A 21833-nucleotide genomic window follows, 5' to 3' on the forward strand; every position below is an offset into this window, starting at 1 on the left:
ATCAGGAGCACTGGGTGAGTACAGGAAGTATACTCACAGGCTTCTGATTCTGTTTAAAACATTTTTGGGTTTAACTTGCATACTGTTTGTGGTTTGCTTGAAAGGGAGAATCTGATATCAGTATGTTTTTGGTGTATTTACAGTGCCAGGAGGTAAATTCCAGCAGTGTCAAAGGTCACTGCCAGGAGTCAAGGGGGGGCTGATCACTCCAAGCAGAATGCATGTTTGTGTACAGAACATAAGCATTGACCGTGTATTTCTACTGAATATCTAAAACACTAGTTGTAACTGGAGCTGGAAGCTTGTGGTTTTTGTAGGGATACACTGGTAATTGTTTTAATACTAAATCATCCAAGTAAAATCTCATGAGATTTTCTGCATTGCTTTTTCAACAAAACAGAAGTTTGCTTTCTTAAAACAAAAGGTATTTGGGATTATTCAGTGTAGAGTGAGCTCTGAGGTTTCCAGCCTCAGCACCCTAAACTAACTAACGAAGCTAATATCAACAATAGCAAATATACGAGGGCACAGATCACACAGTATATACAATGGCAATGCACAGAAATACAGATCACACAATATATACACACTGGCAAATATGCAGGAACAATGATCACACAATATGTACAGGAATGTATAAGCAAATTCAGCACACAGGAGAATTGTCAGACAAGCCAAGATCAATAATCAGAATATGCAGTAATACAGACAGTAGGCAATAAAGATAGTCAGGCAGGCAGGAGGTCAGTTACCAAGGAGTACAAGAGCCAGATACAGGGTACTAGAACAGGAAATTCACAATGGAGGTAGTCAATGAGATGCTAATAATTTCTAGGCATTGCTGAAGTTTATGTTAATTTTATTCACATTTCTGCATCATGGGATGGGACCAGGCAGATTCAGTAGCTGGTAATTTTCATTGGTTCCCTTAAAAGCTTCTTAAATTTGCATAAACCTAATATTTTCGGAAACTCAAAAAGTTGTTAGCATCTCATTAACCATTTGCAACGCATATTAGCATTTTCAGGAGATAACATATAATAAAATGCCTCACTGACTGGATGTATCTGTTACACAGGTCCAGAAGTTATAAACTATGAGCCACTGGGGCCGGCTACAGATATGTGGTAAGTGTGACATCTTAAATTCTACCAAATGCGAACAGCAATGTACTCAGACCTATAGCAACCAGGCCTAAAGAATCTGTCGGATGACTTCAATAAGTGTTTCTGTATGAACCAGAACTCACAGAGAAACATGTGATCAGGTTTTTCACATCATAGATTTGGAAGGCTCTGATTTGCTGGTCATGATCATGTGCCAAAACTAGATTTGAATACAAAATCAGAGACTTAAAAGGGACCCTGAAACAAGAAGTATATGGTGGATGCCATATTTATTTCCTTTTAAACAATACTAGTTGCCTGACATCCTGCTGACGATTCTGGCATCATTAGCTTCTGAATCACACACCTAAAACAAGCATAGAACTAGTCTAGTCAGAAACTTTGATCTGCATGCTTATTTAGGGTCAATGGTGCCAGAATAGTCAGCAGGATGTCAGGCAACTAGTTTTGTTTAAAAGGAAATAAATATGGGACTTAACTCATTTAATATGTATCTCATGAGGGTATATCACTGTTATTTTGCAAATAAGGGCTTTAAAGGGAACCAGAGATGAACGTTTCACACAAAATAAACATATCAGTCGATAGCTTGTAAAGAATAAATGCTCTACCTGATAATTTTGCCGCTTTGTGTTTTTTATCCATTATTGCTCCAGGAAAAATCAAATATGGCCGCCGGCCCTTCTGCTTCTGGGTTATGAGTTGTTCTGGATGTGTTGTCTAGGCTATATGAGACTAGGCTGCTATCTAGGCTATATGAGAAAGGCTGCTGCAGCCTTTCATCTGTGTGTTTTCATTTTGGAATGATGTGCAGCTGCCTGTAGGAAGTGTCTCTCATAGGAATGAAACTGCAGTCATCATCATTATCTATGCAGAGTGCACACAGGTCATATTGGAGCCACACTTGTCTATTTCAGAGATTCTCTCTCAGCAGCAGCAGCCCCTCCCATGTCATCACAGCTCTCAGTATGCAAAGCAGGAAATCTAAGCCAGGAGGTGGCAGGCTTGGGCTTGAAAAGACTCCACAGAAGAGTGACTCAGCTATAATGATTCCAGGTCAAACCTAGACTGAGCCAGTCAGGGATTCTTATCACAGCTGATAATAGACTAATTAAGCAGATAAGAATGAAACTAAAAGCAGGGTAGGTGTTTACTGTCATGTTCCCACTGATAATTGTAATAAAATACATGAGGGTGCTTCATCTCTGGTTCTCTTTAAATTAGTGACGGACACAAAACTGAAAAAATATACAGTACCTTTATTTCCAAATTAAATATTGGCGCCATACATTGTGATAGGGAGATAATTTAAAGGTTGTAATAACCAGGACAAATGGGCAAATAAAATGTGTGGATTTTATGCACAGTAGCAAAGTAAAACTATAATGGCCAAAAACTGAGAAATAATACATTTTTTCTTATTACGTTAAAATACATTTAGAATAAAATTATTCTCAGCAAAACATACCGCCCAAAGAAACCGTATTGGTGGTGAAAAAACAAGGTATAGATAATTCTGTTGTGATAAGTAGTTATAAAGTTGTTGGCGAATGAAAGGGAGGAGCACTGAAATGTGAACGTTGCTCTTGTCCATAAGGGGAAAAACAGCTCAGTGGTCATGTGGTTATTGGCTGTGTGTTGAGTTATTTTTTAGATACTGTAGCTCCCCTCCTTTTCTAATATTAGAGAGATTCCTTGTCCTTTTTCCAATACTCTGAGGTTTGGGGGATTTACATCAAACACAAATGCATAATAAGCAACTTGTCAATTATTTTGGTGTTCCTAACCAGTCTTTGTTATTTTATGTATTTTGTAATAAATCCAATCTTTTAACTGAAACAAATGACGTACCGTACCTCATACATTTCGAATTGCTGATATACACAATATACAGGGCCGGATTTCTGCAAAGGCCACAAAGGTCACGGCCTAGGGCGGAAAAAAATCAGAAGGATAAAAGGGCGGCAGGACCTGAGAGAGATAAGAGGCTGCATGTCAAAATAAATCATTTCTCCTGCTCCAAAGCGCCCCGGCTTTGCTGCACACACACAGTCAGAATTCCAGAGCTCCGTGTATTTTCCTTACTTCGTGGTGTGCGATGAGACAGTGCTATCTACTGAACATACACGCTTCAGTTTATTGCCAGGGGTGAGAGAAACATGGATCACAATGTAGACAATTTCTGATCCAGTAAAAGTAAACATTTTAACAGAATTATTTCCACTTTACAACTCAAGCTGGGCTAAACAATGTATTGCTGGTCAGATTCTGTTAATGACTTGAGCCATTCCTTCTCCTCTCTCCCCCTGGATTGTAAATCTTAAACAGATAAGGTTTTTTTTTCCTTAGAGAGATTTATGGCAGCCCCTTCTAAGCTAAATCTTAACCCCTTGCTGGCTCATTTTAAAGGCAGCAGTAGTCTAGTATGAGATAGACAACTTATCTATAATTATAATTACAAATGTACTGTTGTATACTTTTGTATTGTTACATTCTGTTTTGTATACCAAAAGTAATAACATACACTAAAAATTAAAAAAATATATATTTGTACCGTGTTGGCAAACAGTAAAAAAACACCTGTGAAAGAATCAGTACAATAAATACTATAAAATAAATGAAACAGATCTGTGATTACAGAAGAGCAGAGAGGGAGATGAATGCCGCTCTGCTACTTCATGCCTGGTACACACCATGCAATTTGCCATCAGATAGATGGGTTCAAATTGATTATTTCTGACAGGTCTAATCTGATTTCTGATCATTTTTCTAATCGACTTTGTATAAGTGATCGGAAAATCGATTCAACCCATCTATCTGGTGCGTACCAGGCATTAGGGACTCACTGCTCTAACAGGAAAAACAATCATTCATCATTTTTCAGAGAGAAAACATTCATAGGTATCCTGCAAACAAGTGATCGTTAAGGCTCATACACATATCAGACTATAGTCTTTGGAAAATGAAAGATCACAGTCCAATCTTACCACCCTTCATGTAGTATGAGAGCCATACCTTCACAGTCTTTTCTATGGAGCTGAACTCCCCATCAGAAAAAATCTTTGCAAGATTCTGCACACACAGATGCTGTACAGACACAAAAGATCAGTATCTGCAAAAGATCTGTTCCTGCCACAGATCCGTTCCTGCAAATTGCATTCATAGTCTATGAGATCTGCAGATCATCATACACACCTTGTTTAACTGACATTCATCTGCAGATCAGACAATCATCTGCAGATCTGAAAATCCATCCTGGTGGATCGGATCTGCAGATGAATGTCTGTTAAACAAGGTGTGTATGATGATCTGCAGATATCATAGACTATGAATGCATTTTGCAGGAACAGATCTTTTGCAGATACTGATCTTTTGAATGTGTACAGCATCTTTGTGTGCAGCATCTTGCAAAGATTTCTGTCTGATGGGGAGTTCAGCTCCATAGAATAGACTGTGTAGGTATGGCTCTCATACTACATGGAAGGGGGTAAAATTGGTCTGTGATCTTTCATTTTCCTAAAGGCTCATACACACATCAGACCACAGTCTTTGGAAAATGAAAGATCACAGACCAATTTTACCCCCTTCCATGGAGTATGAGAGCCATACCTACACAGTCTATTCTATGGAGCTGAACTCCCCATCAGATAAAAATCTTTGCAAGATGCTGCACACGTTCAAAAGATCAATATCTGCAAAAGATCTGTTCCTGCAAAAGATCCGTTCCTGCAAAATGCATTCATAGTCTATGACATAGTTCCCCAACCCTGTCCTCAAGGCCCACCAACAGTACATGTTTTGCAGAAAACCACAAACATGCACAGGTGAGGTAATTCGTGTCTCAGTAGAGCTGATTACTACCTCTGAGGATTTCCACAAAACACGCACTGTTGGTGGGCCTTGAGGACAGGGTTGGGGAACTCTGGTCTATGATATCTGCAGATCCTCATACACACCTTGTTTAACAGACAATTATCTGGAGATCAGACAATCATCTGCAGATCTGAAGATCCATCCTGGTGGATCTGATCTGCAGATGAATGTTTGTTAAACAAGGTGTGTATGAGGATCTGCAGATATCATAGACTATGAATGCATTTTGCAGAAACGGATCTTTTGCAGGAACAGATCTTTTGCAGATACTGATCTGTTGCATGTGTACAGCATCTGTGTGTGCAGCATCTTGCAAAGATTTCTATCTGATGGGGAGTTCAGCTCAATAGAATAGACTTTGTAGGTATGGCCCTCATACTACATGGAAGGGGATAAAATTGGTCTGTGATCCTTCATTTTCCAAAGACTATGGTCTGATGTGTGTATGCACCCTGAGTGTGTGTGTGTGTGTGTGTGTGGGGGGGGGGGGGGTGTGGGGGGGGGGTTGGTGGTACCGGGCCTAGGGCACTGGGAAGTCCAAATCCGGCCCTGACAATATATAAGAATTGTTTCCCTGTCCCCTACTAAATGGGGACATTTAGTACATTTTTAGAATATGTGCAGGGTGTGGGGACATTTTTTTTTTTAAACTCATATGGAGTTCAATTACTTTCCTTCTTATACAAATAGGTATTTTTATAAATGGGACTATATCTAATCCCTAGGTTCCAGCGTGGACTGCTTGATTTGGATTTTGATCTTAGATATAATTCATACTAGTATTGTGTATTCATATGACGTTGACAACTTCCTTAGAACTTTAGAGTCTAGTCTATAGTAATGTACTCGGTCAGTGACTCATTGAACCTTTGATCAGAAAAACTATTAAACAGTCAGTTGCCATAGAAAGATAAGATTTCAGGCTGTTGGATGTTAGGCATGTGACTAGCTGTATATGGCATCCAGTGCACAGACCTGGACATTGTCATGTAGGTGACAGGACGCTCATAGCACCTACTGGAATACATTGGCTTCAATTCATCAAGCATTACCGCATTCGGTAATGCTGAAAACAGCTGACTTAACGAAGCACTTTAGAAAATGTTAATTCATCAAAGCTGTTACCGAATGAGAAGCTGAAATGACACAGCAATGAGATAAATTACCGACATGTGCTCAACAAATGTTAATTAATCAAGGTTCCCACATTCGCTAACACATTCCGTGTTTATCTCCTGCTCTCCCCTGTCTTTACAGGCTTCAAAAGCCTTCTGTGTGAATGTTTTCATGATTAGCAGGAGCAGGCAGCCAATAGAAACAGCCCCTGTTCTCCTGCAAGTGCTGCTGATAGGTCACACAGGCTTCTCCACACAAGCTTTCAGAAGCCCCAGGCAGTGAGCAGAGAGAACGGGTTAAAATATATCCCCAGATTCCCTTCGGTGGTGTAACCCTTTCAGGCCCTGTTTGATATTGCAAAGATGCAAGTGGTGAAATCACCAAGCATGGCATTTGTAATGTCTCCAGGAAGTTAATCTACGTTGTGGCAAATAAATAAAATGTTAAGAAAGACTGATCGACAGATTCAGAGCAGCAGAGGCAGTATAAATAACAGTAACTATAACACCTTTACATCTAAAGGGATGTCTGGATGCCTTCTATTGTTATCAGCTTGTAACAACACAGGGACATTCCAAGCTGCTCTGCACCACTCTGCTGTTATCGAACAGCCTTTGATGAATTGAAGCCTAGTAGTTCGGTAACTTAAGGAACCTCTACCACACATGGGAAAATATTGATGAATTAGCACAGTGAAGTGTAAAATACCGAATGCGGTATTTTAAGGACTGGGGTTGTGTTATCGAACACCCTTTGATGAATTGAAGCCATAGTCTCTCAGAAAGTATGTATTTGCATATTGCAAGGGTGCAGCAGGAGAAAATACTGACTGTAAAGTGTTGTTGTGTAACATTGTTCTAGCTCAGTTTATGTAGTAAAACGTGGATCGTTTTTTCTATAATTATAAGCTCCTGAAATGTTTGTATTTTATCTGTAGAGGTTGTTATATTGTATATAAATGAAAATGATCAGTTTAGCTATAGTGGCCCTTTAAGGTCAACCTCTATGACTTATGCACATGTTGTAAATTATCAGTGAATGTAATGTGATCGGAGAAGGAAACCACCTGAATTTTCTTTGGTACAAAAGGTCAGATAAAACAATCATTCCCATGTGTACATTGAAGAGACATCAATATTAAAATTCAAAATGAATTTTTAATTTCATAAAAATTTGCTTGTGGGTCTAACCACATGTAAGTGCCAGGCCTAATATGCACTGACATTTTGTGGGGGGAGTAATTAACACTCAGGGCTGGTGCACACCTAGAGTTTTTCTGAGTGTTTTTAAAAATGCTAGCGCTTTGAAAAGCGCTTGGCTAATGTATTTCAATGGGATGGTGCACACCAGAGCGGTTTGTTTTTTCCAAAAACGTAAACTCGGGTCCTACAGCATTTTTGCTGATTTCTGAGACGTTTCAGCCTCAATGTTAAGTATAGGAAAGTGGAAAGTCGCTGTGAAAAACGTTTTTGTTACAAAAGCAGTTCAGTTACAGCTCTACTGTAACAAAAAATAAAAAACGCTACACCAAAACGCTCCAAAAAAAGCTAGGCATGTTTAGAAAATCGCTCTAAACATGCCTAGAATCGCTCAGAAAAACCTCTCCAAAAACTGCTAGCGTATGTGGATGCGCTAGCGGTTTTTGGTGTGCACTGGCCCTCAGTCTGCACTTTTTGCATTTGATAACATTATCTGTGTTGTGGGAGTTCATATTCTACTGTAGATGCAGATATTTACAATTTCTGTGCTTTAGGTCCTGTTCACACTCAGGAACGCAAAATCGTTACCCCGATCTCCTAGCAATTGTTATTTTGCATTGCACTATTCCATGATTTTTCGGCGATTGCGATTAGCAATTCTTATTCTAGTGAACGAGAATGTTAACGCAATCACCAGGAAAATGCTGCATGAAGCGTGTTTGCGATCGGCCAAAATTGAAAACGCGCCACAATCGCTGCAGTGAGAGTAATCACATAGGATTACTTGAGCAGTGCTTCTGCAACAGTGCTTTGCTGATCACCTGCAATCAGCAAGGCATGAATCCTGGACGCAAATCACCCGAATGTGAATGTTCTGCTATAGCCTAAGTGAGGACTGGCCCCAGTCCTCATTACCCTGTTTAACCTCTCCCTATCCACAGGCACCTTCCCCTCAGACTTCAAGCAGGCCTCTGTACTACTCCTGCTCAAGAAACCCTCCCTCGACCCCTCACTACCCTCCAACTACCGCCCTATCTCCCGCCTCCCCTTTGCCTCAAAACTCCTTGAGCGTCTGGTTCACAAATGCCTGACCCAGTACCTCAATGCCAACTCCCTACTAGACCCACTGCAATCTGAATTTCGGCCTGCCCACTCAACTGGAACAGCTCTCACCAAAGTGGTCAATGACCTCACCTTAGCTAAAGCTGAAGGCAAATACTTCTCCTCCTCCTTGACCTTTCAGCAGACTTTGACACAGTAGACCATCCCCTACTCCTCTAGTCCCTCCAGACAAAGGGCATTCACAACCTCGCCCTGGCCTGGCTCTCATCCTACCTCTCCAACCGCTCCTTCACTAACTCCTTCAATGTGTCCTCATCCACCCCCAATCACCTCTCGGTGGGAGTCCTCCAAGTCTCGATCCTTGGCCCCCTACTGTTCTCCCTATACACATCCTCCATAGGCAAGGTTATCTCCTCCATGGGTTTTAACTATTATCTGTATGCAGATGACGAACCAGATCTACCTCCACACCCCTAACCTATCCACCACTACAATGGACAAGGTCTCCTCCTGCCTATCAGCCATCTCCTCCTGGATGTCTGCTAGGTTCCTGAAACTAAATCTGGACAAAACGGAATTTATGATCTTCTCACCCCGGCCATTGCTGAACATCCCAGATGTGCATGTCACTGTTAACCAAACTACTATTCGCCCTCCCTCTCAAGCCCGCTGTCTGGGTGTCACCCTGGACTCCGCACTCTCTTTCACTCCCTACATCCAAAACCTCACAAAGTCCTGCAACTTCCACCTCTGTAACATCTGCAAGATCCGCCCTTTCCTGCCCTCTGCCACCACCAAACTCCTCATTCATGCCCTCATAATTTCCTGCCTTGACTACTGCAATGCCCTTCTGTCTGATCTCCCTATGACCCGAATTGCCCCGCTGCAGTCCATCATGAATGCGACAGCCAGAATTATCCACTCCTCCCATCGCTCCACTACGGCGGCTCCCCTCTGTGAATCACTCCACTGGCTTTCTATCCAGTCCAGAATCCGATACAAGATACTGTGTCTGGCCTACAAATCTGTACACAAAACCTGTCCAACCTACATTTCCAATCTTACCCAGAAGTACACACCTAGCCGCTCACTCTACTCCTCCAATGAACTTCGCCTGACCGCCCCCTGCATCACACCCAGTTACTAAGCATTAACTTGTACTCATACTGTGCTGCGTGATCTGTTTTTTTCTTATATTCCTGTATTGTCTTATTGCTGTATGTAAGACCTAAATATTGTCTGTAACCTAATGTCCAGCGCTGCGTAATATGTTGGCGCTTTATAAATACAATAAATAAATAAAAATAAATAGAAGGAGACTAGCAGCATATTTTGTACAGTTGTTTTTATGTGCTGATTCCCTGAAAATGCTCTGTCCTCTGACTCCATCTTGTGGTGGCTTTATATAGTGCAGTCACCATAGAGTGTCAACACAGTTTTAAAATGAATGAATCTAGTCTGGGACTTTCCTTTATACCCTAACATGACAATTCATGGAGAATTATTAATCATTATGTAGGTCCTCTGGATAGTTCTTATGCTCAGTCACCTTGCTTCACCTTGTTATTATGATGTGCATTACTGAAGAATTACGTTTACAAGGGCAATGTTCTTTCCCTATTGAGATGATCTGCATAAGTCCCTTTCAGTTACGGGATGTTGTTTAGCACATCAATAGGGGATTTTTGATTTTTACTGTGCCCTGAAGTTGATGAAGTAGTAAGTAGTAGTAGTAGTAATTGCTGCAGTTATTGATGTTGACATTTGTTGACAATGTTGACATTTACTCTACTAATCCAAATATTCTAGCCCCACCTTGTGGTGATAGTATATAGTTGTTTTTTTTCTGCATCCAGTCAAAAAATCAACCAAAAGCATCCACCAAAAATAAATGGAGTACAATATTGGACATATAATACCTGAAGGAAAAAAAAAGAAAAACTTCCACCAGTGTACCCCTTAAAAACCACCAAATACACAAGAATTTCAAAAAGTACAATAATTGATTCGTTTACAATGTATCCTCAAACAGGTAAAATCAATGGCAAACACTAAAATCCATCAATAGGGTAAGAGGACCCTATCATCAATATACAAACCAATCAAATAAATCAATTGATTGCCACAATGCAGAGTCATGCATATTTTCATCCACATAGTAATCAATCACAACCTATACAGATGTCCAGCCGTGGTATTTACACAAAATAACATTGTACATATAATAGTACAATTCATAGGCCCACTATAAGGCCTCTTTTCCACAGACAGCTGAACTGCATGCTGGTTGGGCAGACATTACTTGTGCATACCAGTACAATCAATCAGTTCTCGTGTAACTGGCTACAGGCATACAACAGCTGTTTATAGCTGTGAACTGAAGAGCTTTGAGGAAGAGCTACTCTTATTTAATATAGCAAATAATGAGTTGGTAACTTATTAGTAACATATGGTAAAATTCACAGAGTGAATGTGTTCAATGGATGGAATTGCTGCTGATATTGAATGGTATAACTGCTTAGGATATCGGGCTATTTGGTAGCCCCTGGTATGTCTTCCCAGAGGGCGAGGTCTCTACGGGACATTCTGGTCTGTGGCCATTTTGAAGGGGTCTCCCCCAGGAGGCACTGTGTTACTCTAGGCACCTACACATGCGGTGGTTGTTCTTACTGCCATTATGTGAGGGTGGGAAGGAGTGTGACATTGCCTGGGGGCAGGAGTTATGCCCTATAACATTTTGTGAATTGATAGACCATCTTGGTGGTATATTTACTGCGGTATCCCTGCAGGGCATTCTATGTTGGCAAGACCAAGAGACCCCTCAGAAGGAGGATATAAATCTTAACAACATTGCAAATGTTGAGGCGCAGACTCCTGTTGACAGGCATGTCAGACAGTGCTAGCAGGATACCTCACTAATATTAGGTTTGTTGGCCTAGACAGGGTCCATCAAACTATTGGGGGGGGGGGGGGGATCAAGATGGATTTTCCATCTGGGCTTTCCCCCGGGTCTTAATGATTATATGAGCTTTGCCTATTATCTGCCCACTCAATCTGTCTGCTGGTCTGTGACCAACAAAACAAGGGGTCTTTCTGTAATGCTACATCAATCTTGCTACCCTGTTGTCTGTCTTCTCTTGCTCTTGTCTGTGTCCCTACACTGTAGCATTCCTTCCCAGCACAGTTTGTGTTATTATTGACGCTCGCTACAATATCATATATACCAGCTATTATATACTATTATATCATATATAATACAGCTCCTGCTGTATTTCATTACCACACTGTATGGGATCCAGAGGATCAGCACACAGTGACTGTGCTTATACAGGAGTGGTGAGAATTGTACATCTATTACTTCTGTGACACACATCACTTCTGCTGCTACTTGTCTATGTGCATAAACTCCTTCATAGTACAACTGTGCTGCAGGCTGGATCAGCTCATTAACAGGCCTATGTTGGGCCTTGTGCTTTGCTCACTCCTTATAGACTGTAGAACCGTCATCTTCCTAGCATATGTGGCAGTAATATTTCCGCCTAGTTAGCGAGTGTGTGGGGGTTTTTTTTTTACCATCTTTTCTTTCTTCTTTTTGTAGGAGCATAGGTGTAATTACATACATTCTGTAAGTATTTTTTTTTATTATTGTTTGAATAAACATTTTGTAACTAAGAACATGCATTTGTAATTAAACTAATGTACTGATTATTTAGAATTTTCTGGAAACCTGAACTCTTTGATCTGATTCTTAATTCCTGTGTATACGGTCACTTCTGTTACTACAGCACAGCATGAACTGCTCAGCTTGCTCTAATACTAACCTTAGGATTATGCACCAGGAAGGAGGAGCGGTTAGGGTTAGGTACCTGTTAAAAGCCAAATGTTAGGAGGGAAGCTTGGAGAAGTTCAGATAGGAACAAAGGAGCTATGTTCAGATAGGAATCATAGCTACTACCTATATCTTGCCAAATGTCAAAGCTTCTGCCAAGTAAATCTGAACAGCCTCTGAAATAGAATACATTTAGGATAATAGACTCACCTAGGATGTCCTGAACAGTGCTGCTGTGTCCCGCTGTCCCTCACATGTATCGCAGCTGCCGCTACTTCATCAGAGGATCCTCTACTAATTATGGCATCTTTATACAGTAGGACCAACTCAATAACCTCATCATTTTTCCCATTGCCTGCAGCCTCAGCGGAATGTCGCCATTCCAAGGTGAAACAGATGCTGAGACGTTAACAAATGTGGTCGCTGGGAACTACGAGTTTGACGATCGCTTCTTCAAAGATACCAGTGACATGGCGAAAGACTTCATCCGACAGCTGCTACTCAAAGATCCCAAGTATGTCTGTCTCTTACATTTACTGCTTCTTGTGTGCCTTATACCTGCTACTGCTGTGCCTAACATCCATCCTCTTCTGACATCATGCCACTGCTGTCCCTGCCTCATGCAGACCGTCTCCATAAAGACAATTATTCATTAAACAAGTCTCTGTGGCCTCCGACGTGGTCTGCACAGTGTTTTCCTGATAAAATAACTGCACTGGTAGCATAAAATTAGTGAATGATGCAGAGATTTGCCCCCCCCCCCCACACACACACACACACACACACCTTACAATACCCTTTACATCACAGTACTGTTTTTTGCCCCCTACAAAGACCCTCTAACTACTTGTTGTATACAAGTGTTGTTTATCAACATTCTGTACAGATACGCTAAACGCTGCTGTATTCGCTGCCTGCTGGTCTGACAGATTTGGTGTATCTCTAGCTGCACCATGCAAACTCCCAAGGTTGGATTTATACTTTTGTTCCCCTAGGCCATGTATGTTGTGTCTCCCCTTTCTTGAGCAGTAGCGCCCCTCCCATTCCATGTACAGCCCTTTTCTTCCATGAATTACTCCCTTGAGCATCAATTTCCCCCTTTCATGTGTTGCTGCTCTTCATTTTCAGCCTCTTCTTTCATATGTAGCAAGCCTACTTTCATGTCCAGGTGCTCCCTTAGGCTACAGCTACCCAAGGCCCTTGCCTTTGTGGCCTGTCCAATCCGGCCCTGTAACCCAACACCCACCCCCTCCCCACCCCCCCACTCGTATTTGCTAGAATTAATTTCACATCTGAGAAAAAAACCTACTGAGCCAGTTTACCATATAGAAGTAGAGAGAGGCCCAGGAGGAAGGGACAATGAGCACAGCAGGCATTCTCATCAGTCATTTTATGGACAATGTCTTAGTAATGTTTCATATGTGTTCTGCTTTCATAATGGGACTGTAATTTTGCTTTCATGTGCTCTCTCTAGAGATAGATTGACAGCGGTGGAATGTCTAATTCACCCATGGATTAAGGTTAGTAGCATTGCACAGTATCACAAGCCTAACACAGCATGCACACAAAAAAACGGAAAACCTTCACACAGTTCTGCACTGTCCTAAAGAGGCACTCTGGCTTCCGACAAAATCGGCCATACACATTCATGACCAAAACTAAAAAAGTTATCTGCAAGCTTTAACTTAACCTAACCAAAAATTGATTTCCAAATGACATCATCATTTTAGTCTTGCTGTGTTTTTCTACCAGCAGGGCTACTGGGAGGGGCTGAGGCTGTCTCCTGCACTGACTACATATTAGATACAGAACTACCCTTCCCATCATCTTAGTGGTGATTATATCCTGTTTTCTTGGAGGAATCAATGACTGACAAACCAGCAGTGCTGGGATGATAATGTGTACAGAGATTCAGCATGATAACACAGAATTCCAGTGGCTGATGTTAGTTAGCAGTTCTGGTCACATTCTGCTGTAGAACTTCAGTTCAGTAGAACTTTGCCCAACAACTGAAGGATCAATAAGCTAGCCACACTCTATTGCTTTATAGGTGACTGAATGACCCATTCCTAAAGCTATGTTAAAAGGTATTTATAAGGACAGATTATAATTTATTATTATTATTGCTTCATGGGAGACAGGTAAAGGTTTGGCAATAGCCAATCCCTTGAGACTTCCTGTTTTGAGCATGGGTTCCTGCCCACTGTCACTTATATTTTGTATGCTCATCCCTTACTACCTTCTGCTGCAGCCATCTCTGCTGCTTTACTGATTACACATATACGGATCAAATAAGAACCAGGGCGAAAGGGGGTGGAGCCAGCCAGCATGCCAGCTTGTTGATTTGCATGCAGTTCAGTATGATTGAACAGTGATTGGTTATGCGGTTACAGGTAAATGAATGAGATACTACTAGACGGTACTTAGACTCACTGGGTGAAACTATGAACCCGAAAGCCATTTTTTCTCTTCCCATGAGGGGTTTGTGTCAGCATATGAATATGAAGGGTGTAGAGGTTTGCTGCCACTCAGTGACAGCTTTGTTAATTTATATGCTGGAGCTCCTTTTGGTTATCTAATGTAAAATAAATACCTTTAAAGTATGTGGACAGGAACCTATAGACCTGCCACTACCTACAGGACATGTGAGTCTTCTCAGATGGTAGTTTGTGTGCACTGAACATTTTTGAAATGTAAACATCATGCTGCTTTTGAGCAAAGCAGGAGAAGATGCAGCAAATGCCACAGAGTCTGCTGTAAACTCATTTAATTGCACTGCTTCAGTTATCATGACTGAATTCTTAAACTTTTAGCTGCAGAACCCTCATTTCACAAAACCTGAAACATTTGAACACTCTGCTTATCAAACCTATAAGATAATTTGATCTTTTCCCAGAGATGGACTCTGATATTTATGCAACACAAAACCGCTGCGGTAAAGCTATGCAGAATATGTTGGCGCTATATAAATAAATAATAATAAAACGAAAACAAGGGAAGTGGAAATTCAACAAACGTGTGTATTTGTGTTCCTGCAGCCCCTGAACAGGAAGCAGGCCGTCAACAGGAGCCGATCCTCCATCAACATGAAGAATTTCAAAAAGTTTAACGCACGGCGGAAATGGAAGGTGGGCATTGAGGAAACTCACACAGATAGATAGAAATATATTCACTGATTCACGCTTGTGATAATGAGGAGAATAAACTAATAGATCACATCATCAATCAATGTTTCACTCACCATATGACCACCTGCTATGAGCTATACAATTCTGTGAGTCAGACATTTTCAGAGGGCACTCTTGAATTGACATGTCTATAAAATAACTGTTCACTGTACATAAATAGGAATTGGTAGGAATCTGGACCCTCTTATCACAGATGTTTATCAGTCAGACAAAACACTTTAGATAATTTACATATGTTGCACAACATTGAGCACTGGCTACATAGTCATGTCAGATGGGTTAATTAATAATATCCGACCCCTACCTTGATCCACGTAGGTCCTTTAATAAACATCACCATAGAAATACATAATATCACTATGTGGCTCGGTTCTCACTTATGCCGGACCAGCAGTGTAATGTCCACTCCGATGATGTAGTGGCATTCCCGGGGGAGATGCGTTACCTCAATAGGCTATATGGGAAATGCATTTGCCTGCTCGGGTTTGTCCCAGACTGCACAGAAGTTCGGTCAGCTTAGGGCTTGTTTCCACTGGTGCCGCGCGCGCAGCCTCCCGCATAGAAACTGATGGCAATTTCGGCCGAATTGGTAAGCGGTTCGGACGGCTGCGCCATTGTGTCCTATGGCAGAGTTTCCCTGCGCGATTTGCCTGCGGGGAAACTCTGCTGATTTGGCCTGGTTTCCGCGCTAGTGGAAACGGTCCCTTACTGCCACGGATCCCACAGGCAGGGTAGCGCAACAACAAAAGAAAGTGTATGGGGCCAAGTACACTTTCCACTTTATGCACTGCGTCTATGACTCAGTCGGCACACTGTGCTACAGTGTCAAATGAATCACTTTTTTAGCATTGGAGTGTGATGCGAGGAGTCGGCGCATTGCACCGCAATGCTATCCTCAAGTATAAAACCGACCTTAAAGTGTCCTGACATTGATGGCTAAATATCCAGGCTCGATGGAACTCTTTTATCACAAGGCCCTTTATTTTCTTACAGAAATTGCCATTTAACATTTCCAAATTAAAAATATTGCAGTAATGATTTATTTATTGGCAACATCTAGCATAGTACGGTATATTTGTGTGCTGTTACTGAGCCTGGCTGCATTTTCCTTTCCTCAGCTGTCATACAATATGGTGTCTGCATGTAACCGCCTCTGCCGCATGAAACTTCTCTGCCATCCCGCCAAGAGTGATGAAGATCTGGTAAGTATAGTAGTCTGTCTCCTCTCAGGCTCCAGGTGGTGACACAATACCATTTTTCATATTTTTGTTTCACTTTGAGAACTACAATCAATTTTTTTTCTGATGCTTGGGTCTATGAATCAAGAAATTAAAAATCTATACTACACCATTAAATTTTCATAAAATTGAATCAGAAGTCAGAAACTGAAGATCGACTTATATAAATGAAATGTACATGTTGTGTCTATAATGCGAGTTACACAAACTACGTAATGTGTGTTACATAGTTTGCAAAAAAACCTGGTAAACTTTATGAGCGCTGTCTGCCAAAGTAAATTTTATCAATACAGTATTTCGTGAATACAGCCCTTTGATTACCAGTCAATCCAATAAAATAATTGAATGGATTTAAAATCTGTCCTTTTTTAGTGCCTAAATGTGACATTTTGTTGCCCCAAGCCACTTCTTTCTAAACTCCAGTCCAATATATTTAATGATGCTATTTGATTAATCACAACTTCAGAAATGTAACATGTCAACATAATAAGCCCTGACTGTGCCTATGCAGTAACATGGAGCAACTGGTGCTACTGTGTAGGCGTAGCCAGAACCTGCACAGGCGCAGTGCAACTGCACTTGTGCATGGAGGGTAATGCGGCTGTGAGGAAGGTGTTCCCTGCAGCATTCAGAAGCTTCCCTCTACCGATATAAGTATTTATTTTTGTACTTCACATTTGTTTTGAGTAAAAACAGTCCAGTTCATTTTTTTCTTAGTCAATCTACCATGACCCAGATGCATGTTAAAGTGGAAGCCTGAGTATAGCATAAAAAATAGGAAAAGCCTCATCCTTACGTATTTCCTAAGGCTCTTGCTGATGCTTGGTGCTCCTCCTTAGGCCTGGTTCACATTAGAGTTAAAAAACAGTCTGTTCCCGGAAGGGAATGGAACGTTACAGATGGGAACGGATTCAATGTTAACCTATGGATCCATTTACACCCATCCGTTCGAACAGATCCTTTCTGCGCAATCCGCCGAACAGACCTCAAGTTTAATGCTGGCCCAATTTTTTCGGACCACTGAGCCCAGCGAAACAGAAACGGACACTGAAGCACTGCATTGGGGCAATGAGAAAACGGAATGTTTCTTCACACATGTGAAGAAAAGGACCATTCTGACCAACAAAATCCACTTTGGTGATGGGGGTCTGTGAAAACAGATCCAATTGACCAGTAATCAGATCTGTTTTTACGGATCTGTTTGCCAATTAATTGCCAGTGTGAAATGGGCCTTTGTATTCTGAAGTGTCCCCTCCTTAGAGCCTCAGTGGCAGTGCTGAAATACTCTAGACTTCTCTTCAAAGATTGCAACTGTGTCCTTCTCTTTCTGGTAATAGGAACCAGAGGCGCTTCTAGAGACCAGCGGACCAGCTAATTGCCTAGAGTGCCAGATTTATTGCAGGGCGGCTTTGAGGGAAAAAAAAGTTTATTTTTCCTGTCCTTAGAGACTGAATACTTAGGGAACGGAGATAAAAAGTTCTAATGAAAGCCTCTACTGCTCAGCCTCAAATAAGGAATCTACAAACCTTTTGTCTACAACACTTTGTATGGCATCCCCTAATGTTAGTGTTATCTCTAGAGGGATCTAGAGTGTGTCTGTGTGACTCCTGTCCTGCCCGCCCCTCCTTATAACTTGAAAAGAAGAGGAGGATGCACTAGCATTGTAACTGGGTGCGTGGAGTGCGACTCCCACCAGGGTGTTCCCATGTTGCCATTAGAGGGGGTGACAGCAGATGCCACTTCAACAGAGCTGAATTTTAACACCCAAAAACGTGCTATTTTAGCTTTAAACATTCATTCACTGAGGCTGGGAGAGGAACAGCCTCCCCTCTTTAGCTGGATCTGCAGCTGCAGGCTCACGGAGCCGATCTTTGTTTACACACCTCCCTGTAGACTGGGCTGTATTGGGCTGTGCTGCCAGAGCATGTGACTGAGGCTATGGAGCGTCTGAGTTGCTATGAACTGAACCTAGCCTGTGCTTGCTTTATCTCTGCTCCTGTCAAAACCCTGATTGATGGAGCGAGGGGGAAGCTGGAGCGGAGATCTGAGTGAGCCATGCACCACTGGGGGGGATGGAGAAGGGAGAGAGCAGGATATATGGATTGGATACGAAGCCTGTGTAAGCATCCAGTCCCCCTGCCATGCAGTCACAGCCTCTCTCTCAGCACACAAACACACACTGCACATATGCCAGCCTACCCCCTCTCCCATATCAGGCTGGCTGGAAGCTTTTACAGGCTGGAGGAAGTGCTCTTGTAATGGAGTGACTATTCCCTGCACAGCATTTACAACAACAATGCATGCTTTCCTGTATCTTGTCTCACTTTCTACTTGTCTCCTGCCCCCTCCTTCTCTCTTGTGTGTCCTCTGTCACTCTTCCTGCTCCCTAATCACAATCTAATCCTACCATAGTCATAGTGTAACCATATTATTATGTATTTATATAGCACTGACATCTTCTGCAGCACATTACAGAGTACATAGTCATGTCACTGACTGTCCTCAGAGGAGCTCACACTCTAATCCTACCATAGTCATAGTCTAATGTCCTACCATATTATTATTATGTAGAGTGACCAGACGTCCCGGATTGCCCGGGACACGTCCCGGATTCGGGGTCCGCTGTCCCAGGCTTAATGAGGTCCCGGGAAACGTCCCGCTTTCAGCAGCGGGACGTCCCGGCCTCGGGACTCTGGCCACTCTCTCCTCAATGAACTGGCAGCGGCGTCTATAGACGCCGTGCCAGTTCATTGCCCGCAGCCCCGCTCCAGCCTCCTCTTCCGGTGTCTGTTTCCGACACCGGCAGGCGAGCAGGGCTACGGCAAGATGGCTGCCGAAGCCCTGTACTGGAGACCTATTTGTGTCACTAGTACAGGGCTTCGGGCGCCATCTTGCCATAGCCCTGTCAGCGCGGGAGAGAAGAGCAGGAGGAGGAAGACGGTCCCGGGACGGAGCAGCGCGCCAGAGGCCGGACACTTCTGCCAGGTGAGTAAATGCTTTCTTTTCCAGGTGAAATGTTTGCCCGCATTGTTTCTTTTCCAGGTGAAATGTTTGCCCGCATTGTTTCTTTTCCAGGTGAAATGTTTGCCCGCATTGTTTCTTTTCCAGGTGAAATGTTTGCCCGCATTGTTTCTTTTCCAGGTGAAATGTTTGCCCGCATTGTTTCTTTTCCAGGTGAAATGTTTGCCCGCATTGTTTCTTTTCCAGGCGAAATGTTTGCCCGCATTGTTTCTTTTCCAGGTGAAATGTTTGCCCGCATTGTTTCTTTTCTGGCGAAATGTTTGCCGCAGTGCGTTTCTTTTCTGGCGAAATGTTTGCCGCATTGCGTTTCTTTTCTGGTGAAATGTTTGGCCGCAGTGCGTTTCTTTTCTGGCGAAATGTTTGCCCGCAGTGCGTTTCTTTTCTGGCGAAATGTTTGCCCGCAGTGCGTTTCTTTTCTGGCTAAATGTTTGCCCGCATTGCGTTTCTTTTCTGGCGAAATGTTTGCCCGCAGTGCGTTTCTTTTCTGGCGAAATGTTTGCCCGCATTGCGTTTCTTTTCTGGTGAAATGTTTGGCCGCAGTGCGTTTCTTTTCTGGTGAAATGTTTGCCCGCAGTGCGTTTCTTTTCTGGTGAAATGTTTGGCCGCAGTGCGTTTCTTTTCTGGTGAAATGTTTGCCCGCAGTGCGTTTCTTTTCTGGTGAAATGTTTGCCCGCAGTGCGTTTATTTTGTACTGACATGTTGCCCGCATTGCGTTTATTTTGTACTGACATGTTTGCCCGCATTGCATTTATTTTATACTGACATGTTGCCTATTGCGTTTATTTTCTGGTGTCCGGGGTAACTGTTACTGCATTTATTATTTAATGGTCACAGATGGCTATGTTTGCTGCTTTGTGGTTACGGTATACTATTAGCATCACACAGTTTCTGCACACCCATGATACAAAGTCTCGTTTGTCCACATCATGGCGTAAACACTGCTTTCTTATGCCTCGCTGTTACATCATTACGTTAGCTCCGCCCATACAATGTCATGGCCACGCCCATTTTTTCGGCGCGGCGCGCGCGCCGCAGCCCCCCTCCCCCAGTCTTCGCCGCTGCGTGCTCCTCACTCCTTCCCACTTTTCGCCGCGGCGCGCTGCGCGCGCCGCCCCCCCCCCCCCAAGCCTCCCCCACCCGTCCCAGGTTGGACCCACAAAAATATGGTCACTCTATATTATGTATTTATATAGCACTGACATCTTCTGCAGCACATTACAGAGTACATAGTCATGTTACTGACTGTCCTCAGAGGAGCTCACACTCTAATCCTACCATAGTCATAGTCTAATGTCCTACCATATTATTATGTATTTATACAGCACTGACATCTCCTGCAGCACATTACAGAGTACATAGTCATGTCACTGATTGTCCTCAGAGGAGCTCACACTCTAATCCTACCATAGTCATAGTCTAATGTCCTACCATATTATTATTATGTATTTATATAGCACTGACATCTCCTGCAGCACATTGCAGAGTACATAGTCATGTCACTGACTGTCCTCAGAGGAGCTTACACTCTAATCCTACCATAGTCATAGTCTAATGTCCTACCATATTATTATTATGTATTTATATAGCACTGACATCTTCTGCAGCACATTACAGAGTACATAGTCATGTCACTGATTGTCCTCAGAGGAGCTCACACTCTAATCCTACCATAGTCATAGTCTAATGTCCTACCATATTATTATTATGTATTTATATAGCACTGACATCTCCTGCAGCACATTGCAGAGTACATAGTCATGTCACTGACTGTCCTCAGAGGAGCTCACAATATAATCCTGCCATAGTCATAGTCTAATAATCTACCATATTATTATTATTATTATGTATTTATATAGCACTGACATCTTTTGCAGCACATTACAGGGTACATAATCATGTCACTCATTGACCATACTTTATCTAAAATCTCTTATGTAGTCCAAGGTCATTTTTAGGAAGCAGAAACCATTTGTATGCCAGCACACAGGTACCATGTGATGCAGTCTTATTTAGGAAATGGGTGGGGGGTGACACCATGAGTTACTGCACCAGGTGTCACAAACCTTAGCAACGCCACTGGGATGATGGTGTCTTTGTGTGCATTCCAGAACGGACTAGCCAGGAGGAAGGAGGGAGATATTTTCCCCCAGGCTGCTGGTACAATATATAAGGCAATGTGA

The 21833-nt window shown here is 42.4% G+C and overlaps 1 protein-coding gene across 6 annotated transcripts in view; it reads left to right on the forward strand.

The window, feature by feature from the left end:
* LOC137532681 (death-associated protein kinase 2-like) overlaps positions 1-21833 on the forward strand; it is a 180504-nt gene that overhangs the window by 154039 nt on the left and 4632 nt on the right. For all 6 annotated transcript variants that reach the window (XM_068253485.1, XM_068253487.1, XM_068253491.1 and 3 more), the window contains 6 exons: positions 1079-1127; positions 11976-12002; positions 12568-12720; positions 13681-13726; positions 15245-15334; positions 16513-16596. In XM_068253485.1, the coding sequence (XP_068109586.1) occupies positions 1079-1127; positions 11976-12002; positions 12568-12720; positions 13681-13726; positions 15245-15334; positions 16513-16596 (449 nt within the window). The remainder of the gene's footprint in view (positions 1-1078; positions 1128-11975; positions 12003-12567; positions 12721-13680; positions 13727-15244; positions 15335-16512; positions 16597-21833) is intronic.

Source organism: Hyperolius riggenbachi, chromosome 9 (assembly GCF_040937935.1).
Source record: "Hyperolius riggenbachi isolate aHypRig1 chromosome 9, aHypRig1.pri, whole genome shotgun sequence".
Lineage (NCBI taxonomy): Eukaryota > Metazoa > Chordata > Amphibia > Anura > Hyperoliidae > Hyperolius > Hyperolius riggenbachi.